At 34.0% G+C, this 10,745-nt stretch overlaps 1 protein-coding gene across 9 annotated transcripts in view; it reads right to left on the bottom strand.

The window, feature by feature from the left end:
* Nucleotides 1–2,256: 2,256 nt before the first annotated feature.
* Nucleotides 2,257–10,745, bottom strand: part of LOC119547381 — a 37,367-nt gene continuing 28,878 nt past the window's right edge. For 8 of the 9 annotated variants that reach the window (XM_037854208.1, XM_037854214.1, XM_037854207.1 and 5 more), the window contains exons 9-10: nt 10,541–10,673; nt 2,257–7,975 (exon numbers count right to left, since the gene is read on the bottom strand). In XM_037854208.1, the coding sequence (XP_037710136.1) occupies nt 7,948–7,975; nt 10,541–10,673 (161 nt within the window). In that variant the 3' untranslated portion in view covers nt 2,257–7,947. Of the gene's footprint in view, nt 7,976–8,225; nt 8,623–10,540; nt 10,674–10,745 lie in introns of all 9 variants that reach the window. The other variant, XR_005219222.1, reaches the window with a different exon arrangement.

Below are 10,745 nucleotides of genomic sequence, written 5' to 3'. Positions count from 1 at the left end.
TCCGCAATGAGCAGCCACCTTGATCTGCCTCTGACATGGAATTCTTTTAACTTGGCAACTGCTGTTATGTTTGTGAAATATGGTAGCTGGTTAAGTTTGCTTTGAACAAAACCTGTATGCGGCCGTTGTAAATATTTATTTAACTGATAAGGGATTGTGTAAGGAAAAGTTATGCTTATGATTGGAAGGCAAATAGTATACATAGTAAATTGCTACACGAAATAATAAGAAACTTTTTTAAACGGATTTCCTTGGTCATAGAGCGTTGCGGGAGTATACTATGGAGATGAGATAACAGACATTTTACTAACATAATATTTAATTTAATGTTTTTTTTATGTTTTAATTACACACTTAATATTTGATAGAGTTTAACCAGAAATGAAATGTTTGTCCGTTCTAAAATATTTCTAGTTATTTGTGAAACATGAGCTCATTGACTTGTTGCTTTTGTTGTTGTGAGCTACTTCAGCTGAGTTGCTTGAAAGGGATGATTGGAATTATGAATCATTTGACGATAATTCTATAATTCCATGAGCTATGCCTCCGAAGTCACAAACAACGAAGTCACAAACAACGAAGTCACAAACAACGAAGTCACAAACAACCAATCAAGCAAGTTTTGCTCATAAGAAATTAAAGGTTTTTCCGTTCTGAAATATTTCTAACTGTTTGAGAAATATGAGCGCATTGACTGGTTGGTTTTGTTGTTGTGAGCTACTCCAGCTCAGTTGTTTGAAAGGATGATTGAAATTATGGATCACTATCAAGTGATCATCATCAGATGATTCTTTAATTCCATGAGGTATGACTCCAAAGTCACAGACAACAAATCATGCAAGTTTTCCTCACAGGTGATTTTATACCCTTTACTCTTAGAAATAATAATTTTTTGGTAAACAACTTATTTAAATTTAAAAAAAAACCGACAACTTGTAAAAAGTTCTTTTGTTTCTTCTTTATATTAAAATTACATTTTTTTAGGATACTAGATAAAAAATTGTAGGTCTTGCCCCGACAAAAAATTTGATTTTTTAATTTAAAAGTATGCGCCAGTTACCTACAATCAGTTTTTTAAAAAAGTTTGAACCATTAGTAAAAAAAAATTATTTTAAAATTAGAGATTTCAGAGAAATAAATACAGAAAAAATGAAGTCAATCGGATAACTACAGCTTGAGATGTAGAATTTCAAGCAAAGGAACTTCTTGAAATTTTGCGGTTTTTTTATACAGAATAAATGAAGTCAATCGGATAACTACAGCTTGAGATGTAGAATTTCAAGCAAAGGAACTTCTTGAAATTTTGCGTTTTTTTTACAAACTAAGAAATTCGAACTAAAAAAATAACTTTTTTCGGCGAAACCCTGATCCATGTGTTAACTTATTTACCGAATAGTATACATACGTAAAAAGTTTCAGGCAAATCAAAAATGTGACCTAAAAAAGGGTTTCGCCTAAAATTCGCCGGAAAGGATGTAACAGGAAGAAGCGTTTCCGAACATATTAAGTATATATATTCTTGATCTTGCGTCTGTCCGTATGAAGGCTGAGATCCTGGTTAGAGGATGGAAAGTTGGGATTAGTCAGGCATATTCTAGAGATTCTTGCCCAGCGAAAGTTTATTTCAGCAGAATGCCTTACACACGCCCACACTTGGAAAACTCTGACGTTTTCATCTGAGTTAAGAATGTTCTTAAAAATAGAACGACATTTGGGAAGTTGAAAATATTTTGATTTTGCTCGAATCAAGTTGAATTGGCGGTATTTACATTGTATATCTCAACAAATACACTATTAGACCAGTCAATAGTGTATACTTATCAAAAAGTTGATAAATAAACTCAATTTAACTTTTATCTTCTACCATTTCGTTCTAATATTGAGAACATTGTACTTAAACGGTTTTTAGGAACGAATGTTCTTAATTCGAGAACAATGTACTTGAATAATTCTCTCTGTGCACAACGTTAAAATCTAGCGTCTACATTGCACAGTGTAATTTCATAAATAGGAAATTTAATTTTTCCCTATACGATAAGTATAACGAGTATTCAGTTACAATCTAAATTTACCTGACACAAGTCCTGAAATATATTTTGAGGGCGACCTACCTTTTGGTACCTTGTGCGAGTAGATCAGCGAAAGTGCAACGGTTTAATCTAAATAAAATTTTTATTTTAATTTGTTTTGTTTCATTTTTTTTGTCAGTTTTCTGTTTTTGTTTTCATTTTAATCGGTATAATAAGTATAATAACATTTTTTGTTGTTCTTGTTTTCATTATTATTATTATTACTGTTAATGTTAATGTTTTTATAGTTTTTTGGTTTCTTTCGGTTTTAATATTAGAATTAGGCAATCGAGTTTAATACTACCTTCGTTTTAAATATTATGCAACGAATTTTTGGGTTTTCCTTCCTCATGATTTTTGTTTATGAATTTTTAAATGTATATATTTAATAAACTCATTTCCGTTCTGGCTAGGCAACTTCTTGTGTGTCGGGCAGCAGCCGCACACTCCATTGCTGTCTCGTATATTTTTTTGGATTTTATTTATTTTTTGTTTTGTTTTATGTGCTTGTCAACTCTTTTGGTTTTGGGTTTTTATTTTTTACTTAATGCCGTGGGCGCTTAATGTACAGTTGCCTTGTAAAAATGTACAATTCAAGCGCTTGCTTTAAAATATTTTTTTTTGGTTTTTCGGTCTTTATTTTTGTATTACTCTATATTAGCTGAAAGTTGGTTTTCAACTCTGCCCTATAAATCACTTTTAATAAATAGCCGCCACGCCGCCTTGGTTTTTCTTGTTTGGTTTGGTTTAGCTATTTACTTGTTTAGCGCTTGTAATTAACATTTTTGTCGTGTTCTCATTATGTTTAACTTTTGTTTTAATTTCATGGGCTTAGATATAATACAATTTGTTGTTTATTATACTGCACTAACGGTCGCGTTCGGCTCGCTTTCATTTCATTTACTAACTGCCTTTTTCGGGGATTTTCAAGATCTAACTGCCAGCGGCTGCAAACTCTTCTCTCTGATCTGGCTTAAACTTGCTTAAACGTTTAACTTGGTTGATGTCCTTCGTGTAATATTTAGTTAATGTTTATGTGTTTGTGTATGTATGCGTGTGGTTTACGGTTTAACAATAGTTTAGTTTTAGTTTAGTTTAGTTACTAATTTAGTGTAGCACATCCGTGAGATGAGACGAGATTTGCGTGTTCAGATTCCGGGTACTGGATTTGGATTTGGATTTGGAATTGGATTTGGGTTTCTTCTTCGGGTTTTCGATCTAAAAAACTCTATTTATATATATGTAATGTATGTATATATAGTATGTATGTTTATAGTATGTTTTGTATGTATATTAATTTATCTGGTTTAATTAGTATTTGTTAAACAAAAGTAACGCAAGAGATTTCATTTAGTGCTAAAAACAAGTGTATGCTTATGCAAGTATTCGGCTTCGGTTTCCCTCCACTTTTTCCTCCATTATAATTATATTTATATCATATAATGTCTATGTAAAGAGATGTTCGGTAGATAGGCGTAAAGAGCGCAGTTTTCTTCTTATTGGAAATTCGTAAAGTTCGTTAGAAATCTGATGAAAGTTTCATTAAAGTTTTCCTTTGCTTTGTTTCTCAATTTATTCGATAAACTCTTTACATTAAATTACTTAGCTAAATTGTTGGGTTCTTTTCACCATCTTCTGCCTATGTTTTCTGTTTTTTATATAATTTTTTTGGGCTTTCTTGAATTTTTTGTTGCTATAGCCATACAAAATGTTGTGTTTCTTTAATGTATAACGTTAAGTACACACATATACATGTTCGTACATATATGTATTCCTTTGGTTTTAGTTTAATGAACACTTTGTTGGGTTCATTTTCAATATTAGTTTAAAAAGTTAGTTATAGTTTTAAGATTAGCGTTGGTTTTACATTTTCTTGGTTTGGTTTAGGTTTAGAAAAAGTTCTGCTTGTCGAAATTAATATAGTTAAGAAGCGCTGTGCCCTGTTGACTTGTTTGTGATTTCTCTTCGGTCTAGATTTAGGATTAGGTCTAGTTTTAGCTTCGGTTTCCATAATTCATTATCTATGTATTTGTATGTATATATGTAATTTATATAAATTGCTAAAAATCATATTTTATCGATTAGTATTCTGAAACAGTTTTGTGTTCGCTCTAGTTGAAGACTTTTCGCAAGGGCCCCCGGAACCAACTGGAATCCTTCCCCGGGACCTATTATCGAGTTCTATTTGGTTATTATACGGCGAAGTCTGAGGAGGGGAGAGGCGGGGCTGGCACTTAATTGATTTCTTCTTCTCTTCTAACTCCCCAAAAGGCTTATGTGGCTAGCTATCCTATATCTAGCTCATCCCGGAAGGAAGGATTCCATTTGCTTTCGCCGGCCCATGTGTGTTTTGTGTGACATTCGGTTACTAGCTTGGATTACAGAATATTTTACTGCTTTCGGTTCATGGTTTTTATGGCGAACCGTGTTTACCCGTAGTTCTAACTGGTTTATGGAGTGCTGATGTCACACCCCCTTTAAGGCCAAGTCACACGTTTTGCTCAAAGTCGCCGATAAGGGAAATGATTTAAAAGATAAATTATTTCTTAATATTTTGTTTTATTTCTACTGAAACCCTAAGGCAATTATTTGTTTTCCTACAGTGTCTCCTATAGGTTTTTTACACTACTCTGGGCGCCTGCGGAAAACAAAGTTAGGTTTTAACGGGTTCGATTCGCCGAAAGTTCAGCCTGGCCGGCTGAATGCTCCTCCTACGTATTCTCATTTCCTTCTCTATCGGAAGCTAGCTCCTTCCCAGAGCTGGAATTCATACAAAATGTGTGACTTGCCAGTGAATCCGCCAAAAAGAATCGTTCTAAACAAACATAAATTTGGCTCTGATTTCGCATGCAATGTGTTTCGGTTCTGCAAACGTTTTTGATAATGCCATAACAAGTGTTTCTGGAAATCGTTGCTTCCATAGTGTATAGTTTTTCATTGGGGGCATTCCTCCTTCTTTTCTCTCTGCCATCTTGGGTTTTGCAGCACCGAAACACACAGAATGAAAAGTCCAAGAGAGACAGTTGTGATTTAAATTTCAAAGCCTCATAGCTTGTATGCTCACTCCGTAAATAAACAAAAAACCAAGGACCTTTCTGAATTTTGAACCTAACTCGTCGGTTTCAGCTTTAACTAATTTGGTTGCCCTTCGGGAGAACCGATGTGAACCGCTTTTCTGGCTTAAGTTTAGTCTTAGCTTTCGATTCGGCTTGCGATTTTCCCTCTCGACATTTGGCTTATGCGACTAATTAAAAGTACGTGTAATTATTAATATTATTTATTTATATGTTATATATATAATATATATAAGGTTCCTTCTTGTAACTTAACTAGAGCTTCGTCTGATGTTCACATTTAGCTGCTCTACTCATGAAGCGACTAACGCGTGAGAGTCAAAAGTGTGTGCCAAGAAAATCTGCGTTTGCTGATTATATTGATCGGTAGTTAGCAACAATTGATGGGCAAACAATGGATCGGTCGGCGATCGGTAAATGAGAGAGGGTGAGGTGAAAAAATAGAATGGGGGTGCTGCGAAGGAGTCATATGTTCTATCTGAGGAGTTTAGTTAGGATACACGATTTGTTTGTTGTCAGGCTTAGTTTGTCGTTTGTTTTCTGTACAAAAAGACATACAATACTGCGTATGTGGTTGTTTGTATATAAGTGTATATTATATAAGTATGTATAGTTTCCGTTTGTTGCATCCATTTCGTTAGTATGTTGTATATATATAGCATAGTTGTCGAGTGTTCCGAAGTTGATTTTGGTTTGGTTTGCTACAAAGTTAGTTACGTGTGTATGGTTTAGTTGTTCGTGTTGTTGTGGGTAACATTACGTTATACAATATAGCAGTAAATAGGTATCGTAGCTGTTCTTCTTCTTGTTGGGATTACTTTTCAGTTCAAAGGGGTTCAAGGATGTCTGTTTCGTAAGGGGTTTTGGTCGAAAGAGAGAAAGTCGATGGGGATTCGGTCGGATGGAACCAAGCCCAGCAATGGAAAATAAGGCTTTTGCAGATACAATGAAGGGGGAGAAGGGTCTGTTAAATGTACAGTTATGCATAATAGATCAATCGTAATATAAGTAGTAGTTGTTGTCGTTAATAGTTGTTATACACAAATAAGCCACAAAAACTGTACAACAATTGTACATGAATAAAAAACTTATGCGCGAGAATTTATCGACGGTTTCCAAAAAGTCTCCTCTCTAGGCTATTATTTACCTCTCCCTTCTTCCTCTATTTTTGTAATTCATCGCATATGTATATAACTATGTAATCGAACATGCACACACACACACGTGATCTATATATATAGCAATTTTATATATATATTCTTTATTTATATATATAACAAGAACATTTCTTTGTTGGTTTTTACCAAGGGTTCTGTTTATTATGCTCATTTAGTTTACTATACAAATCGTCTCGTCTTGTGTTATTTAACATAATTTTATTTTATTAACTTCATCGTTTTGCTGAGAACACAGTTTACTATGTAAATATTTAAAGCTTTGGTGGCGGCGAAGAAATCAACAACGAAAAGTTCACGATAATAAAAACATCAACTAAAGTAAAAGTCGTACAAATTTATACATATATTAATATATATATACGATTTTAGTCTGATTACGAGTTAAGATGTGAATTGAAGACCGCTTTAGTTCTTAGTTCATCGCAATTCGATTTTTATACACATACATTATACATAAACAACCGAAATTAACAACAACAGAAATGAATTAACAGAGCTTATGATTTCTTTTATATTTTAGTTCTTAGTGTGTTTTGATTTTGGTTTTTAGTTTTTGTTTACCAAAAATGAGGCTAAGCAAATAGTACTGAACTTTACAAGTTTTGGCAGTACGCATCTGATTCACTTCCATCCTTTCCTCCTAAAATTATGCAATATACAATGTTCTCGCTTCCAACGCTTCTGCTTCGTCTATCTCTCCGTCATCAGCTACTAGTTGTGGTATTAATCCTTTAAAAATATACTCATAACGCGCTACTTAATTGTTTAAAAAGTTCATCTTCAGCTTTCCAATACACCGCTTTAACTAAGTTTAATAAACAGAGTTCTTTCAAAGTCGTCTTCCAATCTCTTTCATCATGTTCCATCGTGTTCTCCTCTTCCTCTCAAATGTGATGCTGCTGCTTCCGCTTCGCTTTCTCTGCTTTCTTTTTTGAGTTCCGTCTCGAACTAAAAACTAACCTCAAAATATCTCTACCTAAAAAATCATAGTTGTATAAAGAGTCCTCTTGCTAGGAAAGAGAGAGACAGAGCCTTGCCTACTTGCTTCACGTGAGTCAGGCAGAGACAGAAGAAAATCGCCTTCTTCAGATTTTCTCAACTTTTAGGTTATGTACAATATTACTCTGTTGTTTTCAGGTGAAGGGTGCGTGGGAGAGGGAGTGGCATGTGCGACATTTTTGCTTTGCTTTGGAGATAACGCTTCACTTTATGGTTAATTGCTAAAGTTCCTTTATACTGCCATCGTTTATCCATATTCTCTTATTAGTGTTCGTTTAACTGCTATCACTTTCCATTTTAATATAATTTTAGATTTACTTCGGTTTCCTCTTGTTTAATATTAATTGTTTGCTTTCTTTTATATTTCATTAATAAAATACAATTTTGCTAAACAAAGTTTGCAGTTTTGATGGGAGGGGGGAAATGGGATGGGGTGTGGATACACAACTTTTTCTCTTGTGACCGTTTTCTTTATTTCGGTTTCATTACTTCCTCATTTCGCTAGTTTTATGTAGTTTATGTAATGTTTTAATGCTTTTTACTTTCTGTTACTTGTTTTTTGCTCATATTTAAATGGATTTATTTGTTATTCTTTTTACGGTGTGTTCTTTCTTTTGCTTAGGAATTTTAATCATAATTTCTCCTTTTCTTTTTCCTGCAATAAAAAATAAATTGCAAAAATCACTTGAATTAGTTTGGTGATGGTCTAGGTAATGGTTGCTCATGTGGATGTGATTGGATTGGGGTTTCTTCAAAGAATTGGAAAATAAGTTAATGGAAAATATCGAAGAAGAGATAAGTATTGATACGGGAGTGATAATCAATATATCAAAAAACTTTGCTATGCTTTAATTAAAAATAAATAAAGAGTATAGGGTGGTTTGTTAGTAGAAAAAGTATGCTACTTTTGGTTGTTGCTGTTGCAGATGCCGTAGATGTTGCTATTGCTGTTCAGATTGTTAGTAGTTATCATTACTTTTTTGGTAAATTATTGCAGTGATTGTAGTTTTTGGAGTTGTTGTAGTTGTTGATGTTAGTTGACGCTGGGCACATTTGGATCAGATTTGGTTAGTCAAGGCGGGTTCATGGAGAATTGATCGAGGGCGAGGTTTTTTTTTGGGTTCGTTTTTCGTTTTTGGTGGTGGATTTTGGTTTTTAGTTTTTGGTTTTTAATGATGATTGCAGAAAACAGTCAACCAATCAATCGATCGAATCAAGCGGCAGGTTCTCCCACATATTTTCTGTTTTTCTTTTAGGATTTCTCATTCAATTTAGTTTTAACTAGAGAGCGAACTTGATCAACTACTCAAAAGAAATGTTGGTTTATTCGACAATTCATATGGATAGTTATGGGGAAAATAAGAAAAGAATGGAAGATACATTTGATTAGCTTTCCATGATTATCGGCTACGACGAATCACTCAAAGATACCAGAAATCGTCAAGAGCAAATCAAAAGTCAATCGGCAACAGAACACAAATATAAATGGAAACAATTTTCACCGGGGATATTTTCCCCATTTTAGGCAGGCGCAGGCAAGCAGAAACCAGGATCTAAGATCTAAGGAAAAAGAAAAAATAAAAGTGCACACAGGGACGGCGCTACAAAGAAAAAATAGAGAAAACAATAAAAATGCAAATTGGTTGGTTTTGTTCTTTTTTTGTTTATTTTTTTTTTGTTTAATTTACAATTGTATTTTTTGTTGTTGTTTGTTTTATATTTCGGTAGAAATCAATCTCAAAACGCACAAAATCATAATGGATAGTTGTAATCGGTAAAGAATAGCACAAGTGTTTAGATACTAGATACAAAGAATCGAAATCATTTAAGTTCTCAAGTTTATACACAGCAAAATCAACAGAGGCGACAAAAAACATAAAGTGCGCAAACTAGAGTGGCGGGGCTGAGGGGCGGTTGGGGGCGGGGAAAATACTCTTTCGTGTACAATATACAAATAATTCTAATTATAATTCCAAATCAATGCAAAAGTGCTGAGCTACGCGTTCTGTGTTCTCTGTGTATGTTTTATTCACTGCCAAGAAATTAATAAGCTTATATAGTGATTTATAATATACATAAGTAACGATTAATTCTGTTTTTGTATTCCTCCAAAGCAAAATGAAAACTTTTGCTTCGGCTACGGTGTTTTTGTGTTTTTCTTTTAAATGTGGTTTTCTTTTTAATGTATATAATTAAAGAATAAGTACTTAAAACAAAGTTGATAACATTTTCTTGTCGTATTCCTTTACACGATAATAATAATAATAATATTATGGACTGGACTTTGACATAAAAAGAAAGGTTTTGTTTACGTGTAAATCATTTCCTTTAAGTTTCGTTTGTAGTTTTTTTAAGCAACAGAAACAAGCACAGCGAAAAATGAATTTTCGATTTGAATAAAGCAAGAAATTATAAGGCATATTTACGATGAATTAATTTATAGTATTTATATCTAGAGAACTACATATTTTGTTTTTACTCTCGGATGTGTAGGTGTGAGTGAGTTGTGTCTGTGTGCGTTCGTTTTGTGTTTCCGTTTCCGTTTTGTGTTTGTCAGAGTTTTGGGCGAAGCAAATATACGGATCAGGAATATATTTGCTTTTGTTTAGCACACGTCGAAAAGAGTAGAAACCCAAAAGTATAGCTATCTGTGTTCACTCTCCATTTCACTTCTCGGGGTCTCGTTATTTTTATTAATTTGTTTGCGACGCTCCAGGCACAATAGACTTTATTATAATACAAAATTAGCAAAACTATATAATTTCTTAACCTTTAGCATTTCTTTTATCGCATATCCGTTTGCGTCAAACACAAAAATTCATTCATTTTTTTATTTTCCCATTGTGGTAACTATTAGAAATTGTTAACTAAGAAAATTTCACTAATTGTTGTAGCTGCTGCTCCTCCGTCCGTTTGTCTGTCCGTCCGTAAGTACGTTGCTTCTCCGTATCCGTATCTGTATCCGGTTCCGTATGGTTATGTTGGTGTCTGGTCTGCATTCGCGTTCGCCTGCAGCTTCAACGTCTTTAATTTGCAGTATAAAACTAAAATTTCAACTTTTCTCTTCTGCTGCGTTTTGTTTGTTTGTTGTTTATGTTGGTTTGCTGATGTTTAATATTATTTGGTGTTGACAGTTTATGTGGTTTTGTTTGTTGTGGTGTTGATTGGTTGGTAGGTTGTTGGTTGGTGGTGTGTTGGGTTGGAGAGTAGGCACACTTACTGTTCTTGGGGATCAGTATCACTCTCCTCCAGTTCGCTCTTGTTGCGTCTCTTCTCGTAGATGAGAATGATGATGCACAGAATCAGCACCTCAGCACAGATGCCCAGGAAAGGCCACAAGGCGGCAAATTTGCCTAAAGAGAACGAAAAGTTGTTAAAATACATGTGTTTACTTGGGCCTACTGGTTACCCATGGTCGTTTCGGC

The sequence above is a fragment of the Drosophila subpulchrella genome, chromosome 2L (genome assembly GCF_014743375.2).
Source record: "Drosophila subpulchrella strain 33 F10 #4 breed RU33 chromosome 2L, RU_Dsub_v1.1 Primary Assembly, whole genome shotgun sequence".
Classification (NCBI taxonomy): Eukaryota; Metazoa; Arthropoda; class Insecta; order Diptera; family Drosophilidae; genus Drosophila; species Drosophila subpulchrella.
Note: the sequence above shows the minus strand (reverse complement) of the source record. Positions and strands in the feature narration are given on the sequence as shown.